This window comes from Carassius gibelio, chromosome B9, assembly GCF_023724105.1.
Source record: "Carassius gibelio isolate Cgi1373 ecotype wild population from Czech Republic chromosome B9, carGib1.2-hapl.c, whole genome shotgun sequence".
In the NCBI taxonomy this organism is placed as follows: Eukaryota; Metazoa; Chordata; class Actinopteri; order Cypriniformes; family Cyprinidae; genus Carassius; species Carassius gibelio.
The window spans coordinates 15,444,769-15,471,805 of NC_068404.1; the positions used below are offsets into that span (position 1 = coordinate 15,444,769).

Genomic DNA, 27,037 nt, shown 5'->3' on the forward strand with positions numbered 1-27,037 from the left:
TTTACTTTTGCTCAGGTGTTTACATCCGTGGCTTATTCTTGGATGGTGCCCGATGGGATCGAAGAACAAAACGCTTGGCAGAGTCTTTCCCCAAAATCCTGCATGACACCATGCCTGTGGTGAGAAGCTGTAAAATGTATAATCTCAGTCAAATGAGGCTGATGACATCATGCATAGCCCCTGATGTGGGTACATATTACACACAAGAGATTTAAGTCACAAGAAAGTCATTCCTTTGGAATGAGCATTCGGTTGAAAAATGAAACTTGCAAATACTTGCAATTCAAAAGTTTCAGTGCAGTTCAAAAAATGTATTTGCCTGAAGGCAGACTACAACATTAACTATGGAAACTGAAAAGCAATTTTGAGAGAAAAGATTTTCTAATTTCACAGCAGCATGCAAAAATGTTAAATCAAGGGACAAAAATGCTAAAAAAATAAATAAAAAATAATTCAAATGTGCAGACTTAAAAAAAAAAAAAAAAAACTGATAATGTACTGAGAAAACGAATATGCTGATTTTAATTCCAGTGCAGCCACAACACCGTTAGAAAAGTGCTTTATTCTCTCTTCAGTACCAAATAATAATGCATACATAATACATTATGTATGTATTATGTATCCAGGGTGATATGGCAGCCATATCACCCTGGAGCCCAAGACCGGTTGCCCACTGAAGCTAAGCAGGGCTGAGCCTGGTCAGTACCTGGATGGGAGACCTCCTGAGAAAACTAGGTTGCTGCTGGAAGAGGTGCTAGTGAGGCCAGCAGGGGGTGCTCACCCTGTGGTCTGTGTGGGTCCTAGCGCCCCAGTGTAGTGATGGGGACACTATACTGTCAACAAGCACCGTCCTTCGGATGAGACGTTAAACCGAGGTCCTGACTCTCTGTGGTCATTAAAAATCCCAGGATGTCTTTCGTAAAGAGTAGAGGTGTGTCCTCGGCATCCTGGCTAAATTCGCCCATTGACCTCTGACCATCATGGCCTCCTAACAATCCCCATATCCGCTGATTGGCTTCATCACTCTGTCTCCTTTCCATCAGTAAGCTGGTGTGTGGTGGGCGTTCTGGCGCACTATGGCTGCCGTCGCATCATCCAGGTGGATGCTGCACACTGGTGGTGGATGAGGAGATACCCCTTGACTATGTAAGCGCTTTGAGTGTCTAGAAAAAAAAGCGCTATATAAATGTAAAGAATTATTATTATTATTATTACATTTTAAGGGGAATCTGAATTTCTGCAGCATACTCCCAGCAGGTGGTCTGTGCCGACACCCCTTTCCTTTTCATCACCATGTACTTCAACCAACTCTTGGGTCACTTGAAGAAAGTTTATAGGGTACATAACATACAGTTTCACCTAATCTCATGTTAATCTTGAGTACCTATAGAGTAGTACTGCATCCTTCATTCATCCAAAAAGTCTTTAGTTTTATCATATTTATAAAAGAAAAATACAGCTTTCCGATTCTTTGCGGAAAAAGCCGAGTTCCTGGAGGCGTGCCTTGAGCGGAGCTAAAATACTGATGTTTTGTGTTGTTTCCATTAACATATATTCACTTATGTGCTGATTTCAAACAAAATACAGAAATCTGATGCAATTGTACATGAATGGGGTTTTTTATCACAGGGACGGCTCCATGTTTTAATAGCAAACGATCTGCAAATCCAGTGTCGACTTGGGCCTGGTTTATAAAACATTTGTCACTCAAATGACCAGATCACACAAACGCACTTGATACTCTCCGCTGCCAAGAAAGAAAAAAAAACCATCCACTGTTCATGTAATGCTGGGTTCTTGGGGAAGCTGAACATGGCACAAGGCACTTATTTGGAGGCATTCTCGAACAAATCCTATGCAGCACTCTCGATGATTTTGAAGCACGTTGATGTGCGCGGGCGCACTTTTCCGGGAGAAGTGCTTATATAAGGACTTTCGTTCTCGTCTACGTCATTAGATCCACAATAAAAAAAATTAAAAAAATCGCTGAAACTTGTACCAACCCGGAAGCAAGATTTTTGCCACAGAAATTCTCAGTCAATCTCTAAATTATTTTTTTAAAACGTTGGCCATGTTTAGCATGAGAATCCATCTCTTTAACAATGTGAACAACTCTGAATACACGAAACACCATTGTTTTCCTCTTTAAGAAGAAAACTCTACATAATAGAAAAGTTGTTTTGTAGTTAAATACAGTATATGAACAGAGTTCTAGTTATATGACATGAATATCATAGTAGGCGAGATTCAAATAGGTTAAGTATTCTTAACAGAACAGGAAGAGAAAACAAAGATTTCTATTAATTCTGCCCTCTTTATTCTGCACAATCCACACTGCCACAATAAATAATGCATTCATTGGTGATTAATATTCAGACATTTCAGGACAACTCATTACCAAAATAACTTTTCGAACTGAACTTAATTAAACATGCATTTGTTACTTACGGTAAAACGTTGAATTCCAAATTTCTTTTGAAGGCCATTATTAATTTCAGCTGAAAGCATTTCATCTGAAACACTGAAAATAAACACATCCTTAAGTTTTAAGTATTAAAACCACCAACTTTTTAATGTACCTGTTTTTCTCTGAGGAGATACACAAAGTGCTTCTGAAAAAGGGGTTTTGGGGCTTTGAATAGGTTTTTGGTGACAGTCTTTGTTTCTGAATTATCTTGGATACAGAGACGAGGAAAATGGTTTAGATTATCACCAAGGGAAAAATGAATATTGATACACCACCATATTCTTAGTGACTCAGAAATGCTGAAATAACCATTACACTTAAAAATACATATTTGTATAGTAACCTAAACAGATTGTAGGGAGGGAGGATGAGCAAAGAAAATGCTTCTCATCTACACATCACACTGTCTATCTGCAGATCTGGCTGAAGCCAATGAAGAAGCAGGACATTCCTGAGCGTCAGTGCTACATTTCTCCTGTCTACAAGACCAGCGAGAGACGTGGAACCCTTTCCACCACTGGACACTCCACCAACTACGTCATAGCAATGACCCTGAATTCAGACGTGCCTCCAGAGCACTGGATCCGTCGTGGCGTGGCCTTACTGTGTCAGCTTAACTCGTAGATACACTTCTTGTATCCTTTCACTTCACTTTATAGTCAAGTAACTGTAGCAAAATTATATTTTAGATTTAGAAATACCATCAAATACCATCTGTCTTGAGACAAAAACAATACTTTTTAATAAACATGAATGTATTCCTATATACTAAAATTTTTGAAATATTAATAGGAATTATAATAAAAATATATAATTAATTGATTTTGAATAAGTAATAGACATTTTATACATACTTATACATTTCAAATATATATTTTTAGAATAGAACAATTTTCAGAGAGATTTTTAGTAAGCTGATCAACACTCAAAGTAGGCTTTGGAAACTTTATTTTCCACTTCTGACAAAGAAATGCACATACAATCAGCAAGAATGGCAAATGTATTGAAAAAAAATGCTTTAACATCCAAGCTGTGTAAACAGGGTTTAAAAATAAATGTCTTCCCAAACAACTGACAGTACTCAAATGTAAGTAAATATCTGGATGGTCCTATTTTGGAAAACACTGTAAAGCATGAAGAAAACTTGTGCCTAATTTTTATTGATTAACAAGTTAATTTCTTTTCACCACTTAACTGAGGTGTTTCATTTGAGCTCTAGAGCTCGCTTTCGGTTTAACAAATGGAAAACTTCATTTCAAAGACATAGACAGGATTTAGAACCAATCTCTTATGACTGATTAGGTTTGCTCACATGACCCCTAAAACTCATTGGCTTTACATTCAAGCTGTGAAAATTAAGTTCTTCAGGGAAAGAGGAAATCAACTGTAAGTGTTCTCATATCTCCATTTTATAACAGAAATGAAAACTAGCCACTTTCACTTGCCTCATGCATGCTTCCATCCAATCAAGTATATTTGATGAATGCAATTAATGATGATACGCACCCATGAGAACAAATAAATGGATGTCACATGGTGACAGGATAAGCATGAATCACATAACATGTCCCACCAACTCATGACGGTAGAGGATTCAAGCAGCAAACACAGGCAGTGGAATGTGTAGAAGCGACTGCGGGACACAGGCAGCGCTTGTGCGCAGTTTTAGAAATATAGCCTATATTTGGCACACTCAAAATGTTGCACACTCATTTACAAGAACCACATCAGTGGGGGACTGATGAACAGATGTTCTATAGATTTGAGTGTAGTTTCAAACAAGTGCACATAAGGCCAATATCTGAAATGTGTGCATTAATTTTAATAATAGGAGGGTGCCAACAAACAAGAGCATTTAAGATTGTCAAAAAAAGAACATTTCATAATGGCTACCTCAATGTTTAGGTTAAAAAAGGAATGGTTCTCCCAGAAAGCATGTTTTTAGATGGTCAGTGTATAAAAGGTGCTAATGTCTCACAAAATAACATTCTGAATTTTGCACAAATTATCCAGTAATACCAAACGTCATATAATTAAAATTAAGTAACAAAGGTGTTTCAAAATGACAACTGCTTCTTCAAAAAAGTCTTCAGTAGCAAATCTCCTTTGGGGAAGATCATTATTTCATGAACTTCTTCAACTGTAACAAGATCATAATTTTCAACTCTCCTTGAATATAAAAATCAACTCAAATAGTAATCATCATGATCTAGACTACTTTATCAGTGAACAAATAGACTTCCCAAAGAAAACTGATGTATTCCTTGATGGACAGACATGCATAGACAGTTGTTCTTCATTTAAAAATCACAGTATTTTAGCATTAGCTTTAATACTGGACTTGTTCAGTCAAAATTCAGCTGACCTCAAGAATGCGATTGGTCTTTTAGCAGCACCGTGTCAGAGGTTATACAACACACAGTTGCATACCTATTTCTTCAATACTCAAGAATTGGCCAAATCACTAGTACACTCTTAGAAAATAAAAGATAATAATAAAAAAAGACAATGAAAGTCTAAGACTGAGGACGCTCCCCTCACCATGAACAGTAAATATATTGTAAGTAGTCAATGTTGACAGCAAAGCACAATCCAGTAAAGAAAAGAGCTCAAGTGTGTGGTTTTTCATGATTCTGGCACACAATACAGACCAGTTCTTCTCAATAAAAAAAAAAAAAAACCTTGCAGAGTTGATGCCAGTTGGACTCTGTTGCACCATATTAGCACAGTTCTGTGCCTGACACTGAGATGGTGTGACAAACTAGACATAAACAGCACAACACGCCAGTTACGAATGAATGGACTATGAGATCCGATACAGTTGAATGAAAGAGCTAAACATGACACTGAATGAGTGACTGATGAATAGCTGCTTCTCTCTAGGACACTGTCCTACAAAAAAAAATACTATAATATTAAAGGGATAACCCAAATTCTGGGGAGTGCTTCTAATGTGCTATGGGATATGTCTTATTGAAAACACACACATAAAAAAAAAAAAAAAAAAAAAAAAAAACTGAATAAGCACAAGAGAAAACGGTCTAGAATCTACAACTACAAAAGACCTTGAAGACGACAAGCAACTGTTTTGAGTGTCCAAGAGAGGAAAAGATGACGAAATGTAAACATGTTTGGTTGCATGTCCATGTCCACTGTAAGCTACTGATGCTGTCTTTTGAGACATGCCTGCGAGACTGTACCATCACAAAACAAAGCCACTTTGAGACGAAGCACATGCGTGAATGTAGCTGATGAATGACGCCATCCCTGACCTCAGGCTCTGGTTAGAAGCCAAAGTCAAGCACAATCTGATCCTCGAAGATGGCGATCAGCAGCATAATGCCAAACCCTGTGAGCATGCCCAAATTCTGCAGGACAAAGTGACCCATCTCACAGCGCTTGTGCTCCTCACTGTCACCATGAAGCATCTCTGGCAACTGAAGAACAAGAAATGGAATTTCATAGTGTTAAAGCAAAGAAATAAAATTCTACATCGACAGCTCACAACAAACACAAAAATCAATAATTTATGCATATAGATTAACCACTACCAATAATCTAGAGAAAGGGCTGCAAAATCGAAATAAAAAAAAAAAAGATCTAAAAATTAACTATTTGTGAACCGTGTCGATTCCAGCATTCCATTTACAGACTTGTTTCAATTTTTCACACCTGTTCGCAATGGCACATTAAAATATGTATTGCAAAAACTTTGTGCATCTTCTGGAATCATACTGTATTTGGATGTCGCACCACTTGTTTCGCAAGTTAGACATAGTATGTAGGTGTAAACCAAAATATATACTGCATGCTGCATTTTTGGGACAAAAATAAAATATGTTGGGACAAAAATGCTTCTATTATAATCAGCAATGTGTCAATAGTGTAAATAATAAATGTATTGTGCAGTGTAGATAGCTTTGTTGATTATAATTATTTAATTGTTCACAGAAGTGTAAAACTCAGTGAGCTGCATGGATCAAACATTGAGAACATGCAGTGACTAACAACTTCGCTGATTATAATGGAAGTGCTCTAATATTGTCAATAATATTGTGCATCATTTATTTGAATCTTGAATAATTGTGCTTTTAAAACAGCACTAAATTAATTCACAAACATTTTTCAGCTTAGGCCATTCATACCCAATTTCTGCATTGGCAAACTCAAGATATGAGGCTGTAGAATAAAAAATAAAAATTGGCAAAGGTCTAGAGATGCTTTTTTTTTTTTTTTTTTTTTTACAAGTTCAACTTCTTTTAACAAACAATGACATGCGTGAGACACTGCAAAATATATCAGACGTGAGCATAATGCTCAAACCTCCATCTAGAGCATGTTAACATAGAAAAACAATGGACCATCAGTGCGGTGGAATGCAAGGCCCCTAAGATGGCATGTAATAAATCATTTCAAGCAATCAATAATTATAACATATTTACGCAGCCCAACTGGCACACAGATAAATCTGCATTTTGCTTCTCTTACCATATCAACTAATGCCACATAGAGAAACATGCCAGCAGTAACAGCAAAGATCCAGCTAGTGACGTTGTGCGTGTACTGTCCCACAGCCGTGCCGATCACCATGCCGGCATAAGCCATCAGAGCAGAGAGGACGTTGTACACAATGGCTTGCTTCACTGACATTCCAGCCTTCAATAAAACGGCAAAGTCACCTGGAGGCAAACCGAATGTGCACTATTAATGTACAATAAACAATACATCAGTGTAGGTATAGTTAGTTTATTTGTGTGAGGTTTCTTCACGACCATTGGTTTTCTATAAACTGCACTCTGGACCTTTGCTCTGTGTCACCTGGCCCAATTAAATCAGTCATCAAAGGCAATTAATAGCACTGCAGGGTAGTAAAAAAACTTTATTATAGCGGTCTTTCTCTAGCCACAACATGGGGAGATAGATTCTCAGACAAAATAAAAAGAACTGCTCCATCAAACGTTATTAGTGTTTGAGGAATCAAGTCCCATCACCCCCACTGGATGGCAGACAGTAAAAGGTAAACAACATCAAATGCAAAGTGATCATTGTAACATCAAAGACATACTCTGTTTATGTTACTTCTTCTGTGGTACTGTAATGTCTGGTTCTTTTGTTTAAACCAAAAGGGGAATTTAAAAACTAGTGGCCCTCTAGACAGCAAACTCAAAACTTCATAAAAGCTTTACTGTGTTTTAAAAGTTTTATGTACTGCTGTGTCGTATTCGTTCACTGTTTGTTTGTTTTATTCATTTTAAACATGAAAAGGAGAGCATAGAAAAACAGCTGGAGCTCTTCGCCTTGATGTTCCAGAGTTGATGTAAATCGATAAAGGAGACATCACTGGCAATAAAACCTGCAGACTCGAAACAGGACCACCACATCACCCTAAAGTTAAGTCTGACCATTCTCACTGACGTTCTTTTTTGCCACATTTTTTCAGGGTCGAGGCCCCGTGTACGCCAAAAATGATGTTACCAAGGATAAAGTTCTAATAATTATTCTAAATTCTATTGGAATAAGCGAATCGACACCATAGTGATAACGAAAATGATACAGAGGAACGATATTGTTAAATTAACTTTCAGAATGTTTTTATAAATGTAACTTTCAGAATGTAATAAAAACAGCCAATCAGAATCCACTTTAAAGAGCTCAAAGCGACAAACATGACGAACAGAATATTATTGTTCATTAACGTGAACATTAATATAGTTTTCGTTCTTGGTGTGGACAGGCTTTTACTTTTTATCTTGTACTGCACAAACATTTGACAAATGTAAAAAAAATGGATGTGTTCTTTCAACATTTTGTCAGTAGACAACTTGACCACTTACCTAGTTCATGAGGCAGTTCGTGACAGAACACAGCCACTGAAGTACTAATGCCACCAGTAATATTAGCACTGAAAGCAGCACCTGTAGGTGACAAACGCAGTTCCTCAGATACAGAAACCCTTTTAATTCAAGACAAACAAATCTGCTAACATTTTCAATGTAGAGGAACTGACCTATAGCAAGTCCATCACTAAAGTTATGCATGCCATCTCCCATGATGACCATCCATGCTATGCTGGCGATGCCCGCATCTTTCATTTCCTGGTCAGAGTGACAGTGCCCATGGTGGGAGTGACCATGGCCATGTCCGTGTCCGTTCCCGTGTCCATGCTTTTTTGATTTTGCCTTTGGTTTAGTGTCCTCTTCTGTTTTTACTGGCTCCTGGTAGGGGTGATCTGAATCAGGGATGGAGAGTGGCATTTTGCTGGGTGAATCCAAAGGCTGCAACTCTGTCATCTGAGTGTCATTGTGTCCAGTTTCACACGTTGCACCTTCTCCTGCATGAAAAAAGAATGGAAGGAGTTATTCCAGTGTCTGTACACTGGCTGAATTGTTCAGACTCACAATTGACTCAACCCCATTGGTCTCAGTCTTGTCTTACTAAACCATCGCTCAGACTCAAATAAATTGATATCAACTACAACGCTGAGTTACGTCTGAAGTTTGTTCTTCTAACATCCTTGCAAAAGTTCAGTACATTGGAAGAGACTCTGAAACATCTCCTGGGTATCAAAACTCACACCTTTACTTAAAAGCCACATTAAGTGTGCAGGGAATTGATGAAGAACCCACCCTCTGTTAGAGACTTCAGATGGAGCCACTCTGCATCTGAACGCCTGTTGAGTTTGTGGTCTGACAACTTCCTCCCAATCTTTGCCTGCTCACCTTTCTTCTTCCTCTGGCAGAGGCTTCCCTGTGGAAGCAAGCACCTTTATAATTACTAGGTTCTGAAAATAAAATCCAAGTTTGTTTTGCTGCGCACTAAAAGCCCACCTATCTGAAGCAATTATGGATTATATTTTAGTCTCCCATAGCTCTTAGCTCTGTCAGTCCTGAACAAGCATGTGAGAAGTAAAAAACAGCTTACTTGCCACTTTTGAAAGATTTCTAACTCCTGTGTTTAAACACCTGTGTTTTCCTGTGTTAAAAGCATTGTGGTGCCTCTCACCCTTTGGTCCCTGTAGTGTTTGAACATGCCAATGCAGTGTTCAATGATGAAGAGGAGGTAGATTCCTGCTAGTGCAGTCAGTCCTTTCCAAACTCCATCAAACTTGGTCAGAAAAAATTCCTCAGGTTCTTCCTCCGCATGTCCTCCATGACTGTGATCATGGCCATCTTGAGACTGTAAGGCATAAGAAAGGTTTGATTCCTTGGGCTGTGTTGTTTGTACCTTTGCAACGGTTAAATCTTAGTTTGCCCCAAAAGAGTGAACTCACATGAGGAAGCAGATGCAGTAAGGCATCACCACTGAGGGTTCCCACTGCCAATGCAACCAGGAAGGTCAAGAGAAACTTGAAGCAGGACTGGTTAAGGATGGGCACCAGAACAACACCCAGCAGAGACAGCAGGCTGATGATGGTGATCGACACAAAGCCCCACATCCAGACCCACACTGCAGAAATCAGTGGATTAGACTGGGAATCGTGTCACTGGACTCAAAGAGTTTCAACTAAGGTAACTAGCAACATTAAACTTGTTTTAATATGTCTTAGCAATGATTCTAAACCATTTTCTATGTCCGTTTACCCTCTCTATAAGCTAGCAAACTACACAGATAATGAGAATTGTAGATGAGTGAAAATATTTTTTAAATTCAGAATTATACTAGTACAGGACCACTTATACCTGAAGATGTTTCATCTTGTACTTCAGCCTCAACGTGGTGATAATGAAGGATGCAGAAGCGTCTGTCTATCTGATAGAGCAGTGCTGGACATAAGTAGTTGAATTGCGCTGGAGATATAAGAGAATCCGAGCTCAGTCCGTATTGGTGTAGCAGCTCTGTTAAATTCAGACACTGAGGGAGAGACATACAAAGAGTTTTACTTTGATTCATTGCTCGATTCTCCTTTATTCTCGATACTCCAGCAGATGTGGTGTATGAGCATTAATCTGTTATTTTAACATTAAACGTTAAATTGGTTTATAACTGTACTCTGCTGATTCCAATAAACTATGAACTATAGCAACTATGAATCACGCATTATAACATAGATACCCTGCTTAAAGCAGGTCATCTAAAGTTTGGCAGTAACTATTTATTTACAAAAGATGTGCTTTGATACCACAAAGTGTTTCTAAAATTTAGACTAATCCCTGATTAGACCAACTAAGAGAAACCCTTTCAAATGATTCTTGAAGCACATGTGAAGGGCAAAGCCATATAAACAACCACATAAGACAAACACTAAGATGTACCTCCTCGTGTTGGTGAAGAACACCATGTGCATGGGATTTCACAGACAGGTCTTCTCCTGGAACCGCTCTCCTGCTCCGCTGCAGCTGAATAGAGCTGTGATCCTGGCTGCTATTGTCATGGTCATATTTTTTTGTATCCAGCTCGTCAGCCTGAGTAACACTGATGCTGGTCTTGTTGCGGCCTCGATGAGCTCTGGCTTTGAGTGGTCTGCTCTTTCTTCTGGGTTGTGTGGTGGGTTGCTCAGTTAGGGCAGAAGGCTGTATTCTGGGTGTGAGATGAGGGGTTGCTGTGTTCTGCTCCACGCTGTCAGGACCATGGAGATGAGGGTGGGGATGCTTGTGGTGATGATGGTCATGATGATGGTGGTTTTGGTCACTGAGATCATTATTTTCTTGTGCATGTTCACTACTCTTTTGCTCAAGTTGGCCATGGTCATCTTGAGTATGAGGACTGTCCGTAACATCCCTGTGGATATGTTTGCGATCACTGTCTTTCTCATGTTCATGGTCATGATCATGGTCATGGTGATCATGTTCATGATTATGGTGATCATGTTCATGGTCATGATCATATCCCCCATGATCATGTTCCTCAGATCCACTGTGAGTGGTGCTTTCGGCTCCGGTGCCAAGTGTTTTGCTGCATGGTAGCTCCTCGGCAGAGCCGTGTTGTTCATTCTCATTGTGGGAATGTTGATGGGTCTTGTGTGAGATGTGGGGCTTCTGATGTAGATCCGGTTGGTCAGCTGAATGCGAGTGCAGACCTTCCTGAACCTCCAGAACATCTAAGTGTGCCACATGATCGTGGCCCAGATCTTCATGCTCCAGCCCAACCACACGCACTTTGCCCAGCCCTAAACTCAACAGCAGACTTTGTAAGCCTTTAAAATCCAGACGATCCTTGTGGCCGTATCGACAGAACAACTTCTGGATGTAGTAACGCTGCTCGCTCTCTGCAGTTTCGCCATGGCTGCTGTGCACAAAGTGGTCTGATAAACCTGCGCAGGACAATTCAGAAATTTGCAGGTCACTGTGAACGTGGTCGTGGTCACCGTGGTTGTGCCCGTGGTGATGGTGGGACCCTCCTTCATGGCAGTGACTGCACTGATGGTACAGCAGGGTCAGCACGCAGAGAAAGCAGAATCTGGTATGTGTGTGAACTCTCATTATCTCCTCGCTTAGAAACCTCTGTTGAGAAACAAAAATCCAACTCAATAAACCAGAAATACATCTAAATTATTTGGTCACGCTTTATTTTAAGGTCCAATTCTCGCTATTAACAAACCATTAACTATGACTTCTGCCTCAACAACTCCTAATTTGCTGCTTATTAATAGTTAGTAAGGTAGTTGTTAAGTTTAGGTATTGGGTAGGGTTAGGGATAACTATATCCCTAACCCTACCCAATACCTAAACTTAACAACTACCTTACTGAGGGTCATGCAGAATATGTGCTTTATAAGTACTAATAAACAGCCAATATGTTAATAATAGGAATGCTAATAAGCAACTAGGTAATAGTGGGAATTGGTCCCTATATTAAAGTGTTACCAAATTGTTATTCAAAAATCAATAATGCTTAATGACGAACATTATATTAACAGACAGGAAAAATGGTGTCACCATAATGTTTCAACAACAGTTATGGACTTTTATGGTAATCATAAAACCTATCTAGTTCTTTTTATTGTTGGGCTTTTTATTTTTATACTCTGATGTTAGTAGGAAGAAAAAAACTTTCAGTCATGCTCATATTTGGTAGTAACTCCTCTGAAGGCATCTTAAGTAAAACAGTTTCATTTTTAAAGGAGTATGTACAAAAGACCCTAACCAAAACCTATTTTACAAAATGCAGATGTTTGCTGCACATAACCAACATTGATCACTTATTTGATTATTAATTTGATTTGATTATTCTAAATGGGTTTCCATCTTGAGAGTCATGTTATTGTAGGGTAATAATAAAATAATAATAAAACTAGATCTATTCCATTTTCCAGGGGGCGAATAGATTCCCAGCTGGAGAAGTACTGATGAGCCTTAATGGTCCCCCTACAGCAACTACTGTGAGCCTGGAGGGAAAAGTGTGATCAAACAAAACAGAGACCTCAGCATGAGAAAGAGTATTTTCTTCCAGCTGCATACAAGAGCCACAAATAAGAGAAATGTTTGTGAAATGGATCTGGGTGTGAGTGTTCCCAAAAGTTTTATTCCAAAAGCACTGCCATTTTTTTTTCTGTAGCTTGTACCGCATACTATATTCTGCTAATTTGTTATAGCAGATAAAGCCAATATTCCTTTTTCTAGAAATCTGGTATTTTAAAAACAATACGTAAACACAACAAAAAATGGATACCTACATTAAGAAAAAAAGACATTAAAATGGGAGTCATAAGGGTCCATTTTTTCGAAATTGAGATTTATACTGATTAAATAAGCTTTCCATTGGCGTATGGTTTGTTAGGATAGGATAATATTTGGCTGATATATAACTATTTGAAAATCTGGAATCTGAGGGTAAAAAATCTAAATATTAAGTAAATTGCCTTTACAGTTTCCCAAAATGAAGTTCTTGGCAATGCATATTACTAATCAAAAATTAAGTTTGGGTATATTTACAGTAGGAAATGTACAAAATATCTTCATGAAACATGATCTTAACTTAATGTCCTTATGATTTTTGGCATTAAAAAAATATATATAATTTTGACCCATTCAACGTATTTTTTGGCTATCGCTAAAAATATACCCTGGTGACTTAAGACTGGTTTTGTGGTTCAGGGTCAAATATGCCTCAGAGTGTAAAATGTGAGGAATATATTGCAGTCAGATAATCATTTATCAAACATAACTTCCCTATTAGAAGGAATTATACATCCGCCAAACAAAAGTAGGGGTGCTCCGATCACGATCGGCCGATCGTTATGCACATCTCGTCAGTAAAGCCGGTTTTCTAATCAGTGGCTAATTCCATCAGGTGCGTGATTTCACATAGAGCAGCTGTTACTAAACAGAGCCGTTGTTAATAGAGAAGATGCGCAAATCCACTTCATTTTCAGCGTTTTTTGGTTCATCTTCTCAGTTAACAACGGCTCTGTGTAGTAACAGCTGCTCTATGTGAAATCACACACCTGATGGAATTAACCGCTGATTAGAGAACCGGCTTTACTGATGAGATGTGCATTAACCATCGGCCGATCATGATCGGAGCACCCCTAAACAAAAGTCAATGCAAATTTGAAACTACATAAAGATCACAGCACTGGTGGGATACAGTGGAATCAAAATGGAAATAAATAGTTAGCTTTTTTATATGTGCTATAACAATTAGCTTACACAGATTTGCTATGACTTAAGATTTCTTGCGCAAAGGTTCTGAGAATAAAAAGACGACAAAAAAAATAAATAAATATTAATCCCCCAACTGCATGCGAACAATTGCGAATCAACCACAGGGGGAAACTAAAACCTATAGCCAAAAAAAAAGAGCCTTACATAAAATACAAAATAATCTAATTTATTGAATGATTCTTTAAGTCAAAACACCCTGTAAGCAGTACTTACGACAGCCTGTACTCCAGCTTGTTAAAGTGCGTGAACTTGGTAAAACATGGTATAATTATGATCCTTTCTCTCGACAGAACAGTGTTTATAAACATGAGAGTGAAGTGACATATGAACCCTTCGGGAGATAGGATGGGGCATTGCTCATAATGTGCTGGCTCAATATGCTCTTTGTAAGTTATATGCCATCCCAAAAATGGCTGAACATGTTGTAAAAAAAAATCCTAAATCCAGCAAAGTCATGTGCTGCAGAGACATCATAAGACACTAGACAGGGTTTCTGCAGAATTTTTAAGCTCAAATTTAAGACTTTTAAAGACCTTTTTTAAAGACCTGCACAAATAAATTGAACACCATATGAGCAGTGTAGGGCAATGTCTATACTACCATATTAATATGTAAAATTATTTACAGTTTACATAATTTACAGTTTAGATTCATAAAAACAAAAAAAGTTTTATAAAATGCTAAACTTTACAGTTTAGCCTTTAAATTATTCTATTAAACAATTATTATCAATGAATTATTCTATCAATGAAATAACAAATTATGGTTGTGCGGTATTACCAAAAGATATCTCTATAATTTACTGGGATTTTATCGATAACAATAATTAGACTATATTTAGTGTATTTATATTTAGTATTTAGAGTGTGTTATTGTGCTGATATACTGAAGACTACCGTGGACAGCTGACTCCTGAATTTTTTTATATTCTTCATATTTTGTGTGGTCAGTCCATTTTTTCTGTAATTACCATCTGTTGAGTCAAATTGTTGCATTTGGGCGGTTACCAAGCAAATTAAATCAGTATCAACACACATTTTCTGCCCTATCACTTGAATTATCTTATAATTCTAAATGCATTTTAATTTCCAGTTTATTTTAAGTAAGAATTAAACCTAATCCTTAAATGATTTGTTGAATCACCAATCCTTGCTGCAAATTTAGTGCAATATAGAACAAATGCATGCTGTATCACAACAGATGATACTATAGACATCATCTGTTCTTGTCTGCAGGGCCATCGTCTGGACAGAGTCATGCTTTTTGAACACGGTGTTGTGTTTGGATGGTAATGGGAGGGATGAACTGAAAGCTCATTTTTCCATAAGCACCCGTTATACTTAGCCATGAATGAGAAGAGCAGTGTGCCATTTAGTGTCCTCACACACAGAGGCTGAAATCAGCACTCAGGGTCTCAGGGATTGTGGCTGAGATTCTTCTTATTGCTGCATGTCTGTGATGACCTTCACTAAAAACCATCCAAAGAGGCCAAGATATGGATGATCCTACCAAATAATATTTACTTATATTTATTTATTGTATTAGCATCTCTAATATCCCTGTATATTATTACATTGTGATCCACCTTTGGCTATAAAAGTTTGAGCAGAAAACAAAACCAATTAAAGGGATAGTTCACCCTAAAATTAAAATTCAGTCATTATTTACTCACCCTCATGTGGTTCTGAACCCAAAAACTCAAGAGTTTCCCATCTCGGGGTAAGTCAACCCAGAGTTCAAGTTTCAACTCAGAGTTGGTTGAACCTCCTTATTGAAACAGGCCCCTGGTCTCTAGAAAACCCCAATCCATGATATATGGTTAAAAAAAAAAAAAACACTGGGTGAACTCCAAGTGACACAGGCTGTGATGTGCTGAATTAATTATGTAACCAGCTTCAACAAAACTTAAAAGAAATTAGAAACTGACAACTTATATTTTACTACATTTACAATAGCAAGTTGTACCCAGTATCACTCTTCACAGAATCCATTCCTGGAATGAACTGACAGGCTTCCCCACGAACTGTTATTATACATTAACCTGAGCCTCTGAGCAACAGAGGAAGAAAGAGAGCCCTTAAGATGCATCATATGACTCTCACAAGGCTTCTGCCAAGACTGAATGTCTCTCACAAGTCAGGCGTGAGTCCACCTCCGGTAAATTCCTGTTTACAATCTAGCTTACTGTAAGACAGATGCTGGGCTAAACAGGGTTACAATGGGACTTGTCTGGATCAAATAAAGCAGCTTTTACAACAGCAAACAACTTTTTGGCGATCTGGCTAATAATCCCCTCTGATTTATGTCTGTGCCAACACATTTAGTGGTCAGTCAGTGTGAATTTTAGCAGGCTGGAGAACAATTCTATGACCTGTGACTTAGCCAAGCAATATGGGAGCACATTTCTTCAACCATTTACTCTAGATATATAATCTGTCCTTGATACATTGATGCATTCAATAAGTCATATTTCACATTGTATGTCAGGAGAAGCATCAAGGCTTGAGAGATGAGCAGATGCCACACAGCAGATGGGAACTACATGTTTGCCAGCACAGGGCATTCTGGGAAATGACAGATATATCGCTGCACCAGGACCAGGATCTTGGTCCAGCGAATGTAGACTACCAAACAAAAACATCTAAAAGGTCTTTCAAGAAGTATCTAGTCCAAACAAGATGGTCCAGCACTGGTTAAATGGGCATGAGTGTGTGTCTGGGTGGAGTCAAGAATCAAAGCCTCAAAAAGCATGACCTCTTGACTCCAAACACACACACACCTCTAAAATAAATAGACACTCCAGAAGGTCCATAACAGCATGTCAATAAGTTCATGGAGGACCTGCACTCTAATGCACGGTAGTACCATGGTAAGGTTTGTTGAGACAAATGTACGATGATTGTAAGATGACAAGGACTGGCTTTATACTAAGAATAAACAAATGTTTTCACCCAAATCACAAAACTGAAAATGGTCACCAGTCCATAAACATGCTTATTTTGATCATAAACTGGTTAACACCTCATAAAAACATTCAGAACGGCTGAGATCACACAAAGAGAGAGCAAATAACATCATTTGAGTAACCTGGATTAACCTAGAAAAATTTAGGGAGTGGGTTAGGTTAACTTTAACAACGATACCAAGTCAAATACACATTAAACAATGTGTATTAAACAAAACACTCCAAGCAAAACAGGCGGCAACTTTCGAAACCACCAACTCCAAAACAAGTCAATCACCTTTAAGTGTTGCCGTCGCCTTGCTCAACTTCTGATCCTCACATAACTAGGACTGGCTTTTGACTGTCTATCCCAATTGAAAATGTGCCGTACCGATCAGTTTAGGATGTGCAGATCTGGCTGCAGCTTACCTCTTTCTGTCTCAACAGGAGTTGGAGGAACAGGTCATTCGCTGTCAACTCAGGCAAGGACCGCTCTTCTACAGCAATATGGAATGAGGTTTGATGTTTTGAACTCAAGTATGGGGATTTAGTGCAGAGGGGAGGGTGTACGGGACATGTGTGTTTGTAAGTGTTGGTAGGTGGGTGTGTAGGAGTGGGTGGAGGGAGAGATTTGAGCTAATCAGGCCTTAAGTAGCCATCAAATAAAATAAAATGAAAACTACAGTAAACGGTGATTTTACAGAATAGGGATCCTGACACATCAATATGTTTAAGGAACACTTATGAAGTCTTTCTGGTTACTTTAACCAAATATTCCAACAAAGAACTGACCATTTAACTGCTTTTTTTGTTTGTTTGTTTACATAGCCAAACTTCATATTTCACCAAATGGCCTAAATACAAGCAATTTTTTCTCTAGGCTTTCGGTTAACAGTGCCAAACTACAGCCAACTGCATGCGATTCAGCTCAACAGCTTCTGTAAATTGGCTTCAAAAGGTCAGCAGCAGATCCTAAATATTATTAGGAAGAAGCCAGCATACGTAATGGTCCAGCATTTTCATGGACAATGCAGGAAAGAACCGATACATTTCTGTATCGATATGTACCGATACAGAAAGTTTGACTGCTATGATAATTCCTAATATGCTTCATCTGGCACCAAATATAATATATAAATAAATTCATAAATAATGAAAATTATGCCTACTATGAACCACTACAATGAAGGAATTATACGTGCCAACTCTTTTGTAAAAATGGGAAATATAACTTTCACAGTTATTACAAAAATAAATAAACAAAATGCATGTGTGCCATGGATGGAAAACATTTTACTATGTCTTTAACAATAGGTAGGACATCTAGAAATGATGTGTCATATGATTGCAATTTATCATCTTAAATGTGTTTGCCAATACTCATAAAGCTGCCCATATATTGTTCATCTCTCAATTTAAATAAGAATCCCTGAAGCATTCAGAGACGTAAACAATGTTACAAATCATCACACTAAAACTCCTGCAGCTAGGCTTAAGAATAGCTTCTGCAACAAGAACAGGATGTTACATCAGTTGGGGAGTCAAGCAACATGTACTGTTAAGTAGGTGGTTCAAGATGAATATGCATGCCAATAATGCAGATGTTCAAGACTTAATATCGAAGTGAACTCTGAATTAGGGGTGTGCAATATGATGATTTTTGATCGTGGATGAATGAAGAAATCAATCGTTTGAAGAATCTATTTTTTGTGTGTCCGTCTGAATATACCGTACAATGCAACATACTGTACATTCAGTGTAAACGGCAGAGTTGCACTCACAGGGCACTACACTTTTTTGCAAAATTACATTTGCAAAATTAAAGAAGGAAGTTCATGTGAGATTTCAGGCTCTGTGTGTTGCCTACTGTAAAATAATCTTATTCCTAACTACAATATAGAGATTATTATTACTGTGCTACATAATAGAGAGTCTACTGAATACACATGGCCTCTGAACACTCAAAGATATATAAACCCTGCATACTTTACCTGATTCTTTTAGTCTTGAACAACTAAAGAGTCGCCTGGAATAGACCACAGGCTTTTTATGCATAATTAAACCACCACACGATGTGCCGTAAAACACATCAACTTAAGAGTTTAAAGGAACATTATAAAACACACATTTAAAGGAACCTGCTAAGGCCCCCTAAAATCTTAAAACTTATTTTCCTTAACGAGACCTCACACGCAGAGCTCATGTTAATTTAATCTCTCTGTTCAAGACTGTATGCTTAACAGCTCAGTAGGCACCTATAGCGGATCATGTGAACGATCTTATGCGCTGTTATTACCAAAAGGAAGTCTCGTTTGATTAAGACTGGGCATTTCATGATGAAATGCCAACCCATATTTGACAAATTATTTTTTAATGCTGGCCTATTAAGTGACTTTGTTTGAGACTGCTCATAAAAAAATAATTCATGTAAGATATTCAACTTTCAGAACAAATCAACGAGTTCACCATCAGTCCTGTCATCATTCACCTTCAAAATATCTTCTTGTTTCACAAAAGTAAGACTGTTGATTTGAATGGATTTGAGGGAACTAATACCCTTTAAAGCAATAGCACATAATCACTATTATCTAGTGGGACACTTGGGTTGTACCACAAAGTATCAGTGGTTAGTAGGGGTCTAAGAAAATATCGATAGACATAAGTATCACAATATTTTGTTTGGCGATACTGTATCAATTCTCAAAAATTCAAAAATGTATAATTTCTAAATTATAACAATGATAACCAAATTAATAATATGTTATACTCTTGGGAGAAAGACATTGGAATAACAGTAACTTAAGAGGAGTGGAGTCATCCATGTAAAAATGTTTTCTGTTATGCAAAGTTACCCTATTGGCAGGAATATGCGTGAAAAATATTGGTTCTTTAGAACAACCCTGAAAATTAGTAAATATATAAACCAAACACAATATTGTTGGAGAGAGTGTGGTCAATGTAATGTTGATTTGGCTCATGTCCTTTACACTTGCTCAAAAATCCAGCCATATTGGGTTAGTGTGTTGGAATTAATCAAGCAAAATGAAGTTATTCAAGAAGAGATGGTTCGCATATGCTAATCAAATGCATTGAAAAGCATAAACCAAGCATGGATTTGGACTTGTACAATAAGATGAGGTATGGAAGTAATCTCTGTGATATATAATGCAGCCATATGGATATTTGTATGTATGTATGTTAACATGTATATATGGATTAGGGCTGGAATAAACGATTATTTTTTTTAAACGATTAATCTAGCGATTACTTTTTCGATGCATCGATTAATCTAACGATTAATTTTTTTCAGACCAATTCGATTTAGATTATCTCCCCAGTAATTGACTACTAACAATTTATGCATGTTGATTTACATATCTGAATGAAAAAAAACATGCAAATTGCATTACTTTGCACTTGTATAGAGATTACTTGCATTACTTTGCACTTGTATAGAGATAGCATTCAATAAAACCTTGAAGCCTTGAAAACACATAGCTTACTGAAACAAGCTTACTGAACACATAGGGCCTAGCTTACTGAAAAAAAGTTCTTCTTTCAGATGAAAATAAGACGTCTAGCATTCAATAAAAAAGGTCACCCAAAATACTTGTTTAGAGCAATTGAAAGAATACAGTAACCAATGTAAACTTGATGGGTTTAAGCTAATACAGAGAGTGCTTTTCCAAAAAAAAAATTAACAGTGGGAGCCAGCAGCCTGTCATGGAGAAAAAAAAAATCTCTGAATGCTCCACGTGAAACTTTGGCGTTCCGCCCTTTTTCTATAGTTTCTAATGATTTTGGTTAATATGTACGAGGGAGAGAGAGAGAGAGAGAGAGAGAGAGCAAGAGCGCTAGTGTAGTTTGAAGACTGTGAGTGCGCGAGTGAAACTTTGTTGTTTCGCCCTTTTTCTATCGTGTTTAATGATTTTGATTAATATGCACAAGGGAGAGAGAGAGCAAGAAGCGCTCGTGTTGTTTGAAGACTGTGAGTGTGTGTGCAAAGACGGGCCTCTCTCTCGTACGTGCCCTGTCAGGCGCAGCTCTCATTCTATTCTACATCACTCACCGATCCAATAAGGCTTTGACAGCCGCCAAAAAAAAAAAGATCAATGCAGAAAAACCCCTGGATTGGTTATATAACGTTGGACAGAATGTTGATCCGGCCATCGCGTATATTCAGCACACATAAGGTAAATGTTTTGCAAACGTTTTTTAGAGAAATAAAAACAGGTAGACGAATCGATGCGCATATTTTGTAGGGGTGGTTAATCTGTCTGATTTCCCGATTCGATTCGATTACGATTATTGAAGTCCCGATTCGATTACAGTCGATTTTCGATTATTAACGATTCTCGATTAACGATTATTGATTATCCATTTCACAACAGTAAGTAGTAAACAAACTGTGTAAATCATTACTAATAAATGGTAGAAACAAACCGAATGCATGTAGCGGTTGGGATTTTCAGTTTACTACATGCAGCAGGCACTGTGATTCCATGTATGGGGCACATATATATTATTCATATGACACACAAACACAAGTAGACAAGTTCAAAATCTATGCCCCGTGTCACATCGCCTCTGCTTCTGCTATGAGCAGCGCGGCCAGATCTGCCTCGCGCACGCGCCGAGTGTGCACGGCTCGGACTACTGTCAGTGTCATTGCGACTCCCCACCTTGCCTCCTAACTGTCCTATGAATACTTCGACCTCGTCTAACATATCCAGAGGCATTAGACAAAGTCTCCACTACAATACTGTCACCGTGATTGCGGAGAGGTGCGGTCAGAAGACAAATATATACATGTCTAGCGCGGAAAAAATCTCCCGCTTCGTCCCTGCAACAATAACACGCCTGCTAATTTCGCAATGAACACTCCGACCCCTGCAAACATTGTTCACACCTCTGACATTTGGCAAAGGACCATTTACATTGGGCAAAGGATTCACCGTTTGTGCTTGGTGTACTTTCACTTTCAATATCACCGTCATCTTCTGGATACAGATATTCCCCTTCAGAATCAGTGTCCGCGAATAGAAGTCCCAACACTTCATTGCGGGTTTATTGAAGCTTTATTGATGCCATTAGATAATAATAAAAATAATAATGATAATAATAATAATCTAATGCCAATACTCGCTGACGTTGACAACATTGGTCAGATAAAATGGCTCACTCTCACACTAGCTCCGCTTTTTTTTCGCACTGATTCAATGCGGTCTCGAAGATTTTGTTAAGGAGCATTACGTTTTTTTGAGTCAGAGATTAAGTATTACATGTCTGCTATCTGGTGCAGGGGAGGTCGCGTGAAATTTGACACCCTATTTGACAAAATCGGCCGTTTTATTCAGTGCCGCATCTTGTCGAGTAAACTCGACCATGGTGCCAAGAGGGTTAGAGCTCCTGCCATGAAAACCAAAATAAATCCACACGCTTGCTTTGAACCCAGATGGAGCTGGGTGGTTCGGTTGGTTGCTCGCTCCTGGTTTTTCCATTTTACACACCTGTTCTGGCTGCTTGCTAACTGGAACTGGGCGCGTTCGTGACGTTCAACTCCCGGTATAATTTTTTTTACAAAATAAAATAATGCAAAAAAAAAAAAAAAAAAAAAAAAAAAAATCGATTTTTGAAAATGTAATAATCGATTCATACTCGTCCATAACATACTCGCGATTAATCAATAATCGATTTTTTTCACCACCCCTAATATTTTGCATCGCCGTATTTTTTGCGTCGACATCATCGATGACCTTGACGCATTGTCCCAGCCCTAATATGGATATATGTATGTATGCATATCAATGTATATAAGTAAGTACGTATGTATATATAGGTGTATATATGCTATATGTCTGTGTAAGAATGTATATATGCACAGTAGTGATGCGCGGGTCCCGCTTTTATGAAATTATTTGGCCGGCCCCAGCCTGCCCAGCAAATAAAATAAAATTTCTTGACCCGCCCCGACCCGCGCATTGGGGACATCAAGGAAGTTACGTTGCTATTTAGACCTTCGTTTGTTGACTTAAGACATAACACATAAGACACTCTTTTTTTTTACCAACTGCTGGAAAAGAAATGGTCACTGAACGAATCAGTGAATGAATCATTTTGGTGAACAACTGAAAATCAACGAATCTCTTGAACGAATCAAAATTTCCACCACTAAATTCCATGAAACATAAATGGATTTTTAAAAAAAATAAAAAATGTTTTTAGTGACCCGCTCCCCGCAATAAAGTGCCAATTTCTTAACCCGACCCGCGGGTTATGAGACGACCCGTGCATCCTTCCCTTGGTTTTTGTATTTTTTTTTCACTGGGTATAGGAAAGGGGAGAGTAGGGGGAAGGAAAGGAGAAAGAAAGGAAGGGGAAAGAAAAAAAAGAGAAAAATATTGTGTCAACTCTGATATGTTAAATGTATGATCGTAATATGAAAAATGCGCCAATAAAAAAAAGTGCAATATTGCAAAAAAAATAAATAAATATTGAGGTATATATTAAGTGTGTACAAGATTCATGCCAGTTGTTTCATTTTGAGTTTTATCCCAACCGCTATATAGCATACTTCATAGCTCTGAACTTAAAAATTGACTGTGTGTGTTCTGCTCCTGCAAGGTTTGCTCCCGCAAACATTCTAATACTGCATAGAATTTTCGCATATCAGGGAGCCGCTATTAGTGGGGAGGATTTAAATTGTGAAAAAAAAATGTAATGATCGCTCGCTCTGTTTACTTTCACTTTCCATTTTGCGATCACGCGCACTCTGTGTAAAGGTAGAGCATCTTATGATATAAGATATTTGTCAATGAGCTCCAGATCTGTTGAGTAGCAAATCCTCCACCATGGTCTTGTAGGTCATCCCCCTTATCGACCCATGATCAGTCAAATCTGACTCCTGCAAGCACTTATTTTTCCCCCTTTACTCATACTGCTCAAAATTTGGTTCAATAGCGTTGAATGTTACAGGAACAAATTAATGCAAATGCAGAACCCACTGTGTTCTGGTTAATAAAGCTATATATATCAGGGCCTGAATTTCGTTTCTTAAACTGGGGGAATTCCCCCTTACATAGGTCACATGGTGGTGGGTTTATAGATTCTGGGGGCGGGGGCATGGGGGTTGGGAATAAATTGACACATAGGGGCTAAATTAATCATCTTCATTTATGTCTACAGATTTTAATGTATGGTGGTTTTCAAAACAGCTTAACAAAATTTGTCATGCTCTCCTCCAAACTGACATCAAAAACTGCATTAAAACTATTTATAAATGCCTTTCAGAAATCCAGTTTCAGTTCAATTTCTTTCTGTTTTTTTTTTTTTTTTACTTTATACAAAATACACCATGATCTGCTTCAAAAACTGACATTAACAGTTTAAACTAATATATCTCACTTAAAGTTTTATTATTTTGAGTTGCTTTAAATTTAATGCCTTTTTTTTCTAATGTTTAACCAAAAAAATCTGATCAGAAATTATCCTGATTTTAAAGGGGAATTTTATTTTTACCTTTGCACTCAGGCTATCACATAAGGATAGAACCAGAAATGCTTACTTTTCTAATTAAACCTGACAGCAACAGATTATATATATATATATATATATATATATATATATATATATATATATATATATATATATATATATTAACCAGCATTTTCACCTACATGGTCACCTGTTTATCCTCTATAATCCTACAATAAATATTATTTGATTATAATCAATAACAAGAATAATCTGTTGTAGCGAATGCAGTAAAGTCAACTTGAAGAATCCATATAATATCTGGATAAAGCTATGAGTTAGCATTCTTATTCTTCTTACTCACCTCAATGACAGTTTCTCAGCTGACACAGTGATCGTAGACAATCTGTCATCTTTGCTAATGCTTATTTCTGCTAAGGTTGTTTTGTGCACCTAATCTTAAAAGCCACTAATGGTTTAACAGCCAGAAGAAAATACCGTCACCACAACATTAATTGGCACCTCAAGAATTTTCACAATCCAAAGCCTTTAAGCTGAAATATCAAACACCTCGCCTCGAAAGTAGACCAAAGTCAGTCAAGGGAGGAGTGGAAAGGGAGTGGTCAAGTCTTCTCACACTAGACTAACAATCTATGCAAGCCATGGTAAATAGCACTCTTGCATCTATTGATCAAGTGGATTTTTATGAAGACGCACAAATATTCCACTTCATGTATTCTTAAATTCCACATAAATCCATTTTTACTGAATTTTTTTTCAGATATGGTAACATATTTGGAATGACCATTAAGTGAGAATGATACTGTAACTACCATCACAGACCCTCAGGCAGAACCGTGACAGAAATGCAATCCATCCAAAGTTCATCCATCCAAGCAAAACCACTGCATTATCAGCTGTCTAATACTATTAATTGGACTTCTGGTAGGTACATATACTTCACCTTAAAAACAAGCTACACTGTATTTATTGTATCTTCAGAAACTCCACTGAGAAAAGACACTGGTTTTATGTAAGAAAAAAAAATGAATATATATATATATATATATATATATATATATATATATATATATATATATATATATATATATATATATATATATATATATTTTTTTTTTTTTTTTTTTGCCATGGCCTCACGACTAAGTATATAAACACAACTCAGAGATTGCAGTGGAGGTGAATACAGTGCCCTTGACAAATGAACACTTTTAATGGAGTAGTATGGATTTAAATAGCTTAGATTTCCTATTTGCAAACAAAGGCTCTGCATGTCCATGAACACCAGTTTCTGTGGTTAGACAGAGGAAAGCTTCTGCAGGTGTGCAATAACAGGAAAACATCATCATCATCACTGCAGCAGTACCTCAATTTGTCAAATATTGTCACACTTCCTGCGTTAAAATGTAAAGACTGGTATATTTTTCATGCTTATTCTATATCAGACTAGATGTTTATTATAGTAACACCCTTCTGATGTCACATTACAAAACAAACTGTGTTCGACTTTTAAATATAGATGTTGGTTGGAAGACTGGTTTTTAGCAGGTCTTCCGGCTAAGGCTATGTTTTATAAGAGATTTGTATACTTTTTAGGTGGTCAGACTTGAATCTGCCAAGTGTTACTCAGAATTGATCAGTTGGAAACATATTGCACATTAACTATCAGGGTCTGAAAAATGCGCAAAGAAACTGTAACAAAAAGTGTCATGAAGCATAATCTGCATTATTTCACCATTCAAAGAACACAACTCAAGTTTAACTGCCACTTTCATTTGGCATTGTAAACAGTGAAATTAAAGTATGAACCATGTGGAAACTTAAAAGAGAGCATATTAAACAGATTAATATTGTAGTCTACAATGTTAAACCAGTGTGAGAAAATCTTCAAGACTACTACACCCTTAACTTCTTTACATGACTGATCCTCGAGCCCAAGCATGCGATTGAACCCCAAAATTCCCCTTGCTTCCACGACTAATTGAATCTAGATCAATGCCTACATGAACAAGTGCATATTTTATTAACACGATTCGCAATAAACACGTTCATTTACAGCAGCGAAACGCCATTAGTCGAACAGCAGCTTTAATAAGGTGCAATCGACGGAAAGATGATCAATCTAAACAGCAGCTGCTAACACTGCTAGCGCCGGAAGCTATAAAAACCAATAAAAAATGTAAAACATTGCACGATTTTATCGTTAATCCCTGCTCTCATTGACCCATCTGAAGCTGCTCGGGTCCATGTTGTGGGAGTGTGTGAAAAACAAAGTGGGTTTTATATAGTTTACCTCACTCGAGTGCCGTGTGCATCTCCTCTCCGCTCGGTACTAAAACACTCACGCTGCGCACCGCACAAATCTCTGACCCCACTGCGGAAACGCCATTCTCAAAGCCACTTACGTACTTACTTGTTACGTTCTTTCATCCGTCTCCACATTTCAAGTAAAGTGTAACGCAATTTACGCAACGTGGCTCGAGCTCTGTGGCGCGTGCTTCCGCCAGCAGACAGTCAGGGGCCAACCTG

The 27,037-nt window shown here is 37.7% G+C and overlaps 2 protein-coding genes across 6 annotated transcripts in view; one reads left to right on the forward strand and one right to left on the reverse strand.

Moving 5' to 3' along the window:
• The window catches only part of dnah7 (dynein, axonemal, heavy chain 7), a 65,251-nt gene extending 61,186 nt beyond the window's left edge, over positions 1-4,065 (forward strand). Inside the window, exons 65-66 of the mRNA XM_052565630.1 lie at positions 16-119; positions 2,885-4,065. Of these exons, the coding sequence (XP_052421590.1) occupies positions 16-119; positions 2,885-3,091 (311 nt within the window). The 3' untranslated portion in view covers positions 3,092-4,065. The remainder of the gene's footprint in view (positions 1-15; positions 120-2,884) is intronic.
• LOC127965075 (zinc transporter ZIP10) lies at positions 3,399-27,037 on the reverse strand. 5 transcript variants are annotated; one of them, XM_052565629.1, is made up of 10 exons: positions 26,922-27,037; positions 10,720-11,907; positions 10,147-10,318; positions 9,738-9,913; positions 9,470-9,643; positions 9,094-9,214; positions 8,475-8,798; positions 8,302-8,382; positions 6,956-7,146; positions 3,399-5,904 (listed from the first exon to the last, which is right to left on the reverse strand). In XM_052565629.1, exons 2-10 carry the CDS (start codon positions 11,884-11,886, stop codon positions 5,752-5,754), a joined length of 2,559 nt encoding a protein of 852 aa, XP_052421589.1. In that variant the 5' UTR covers positions 11,887-11,907; positions 26,922-27,037; the 3' UTR covers positions 3,399-5,751. The 5 variants fall into 5 exon arrangements, with proteins under 5 accessions (XP_052421589.1, XP_052421586.1, XP_052421587.1 ...); XM_052565626.1 differs by having other exon boundaries at positions 26,802-26,961; XM_052565627.1 differs by lacking the exon at positions 26,922-27,037 and adding an exon at positions 24,852-25,488.

Bases quoted from the DNA above. Each gene is read 5' to 3' on its own strand.
- LOC127965075 (XM_052565625.1), bottom strand. The intron at 9,644-9,737 runs GTGAGTTCACTC...TATGCCTTACAG, and splicing joins TACTGCATCTGCTTCCTCAT to TCTCAAGATGGCCATGATCA. The intron at 9,215-9,469 runs GTGAGAGGCACC...TTGCTTCCACAG, and splicing joins AACACTACAGGGACCAAAGG to GGAAGCCTCTGCCAGAGGAA.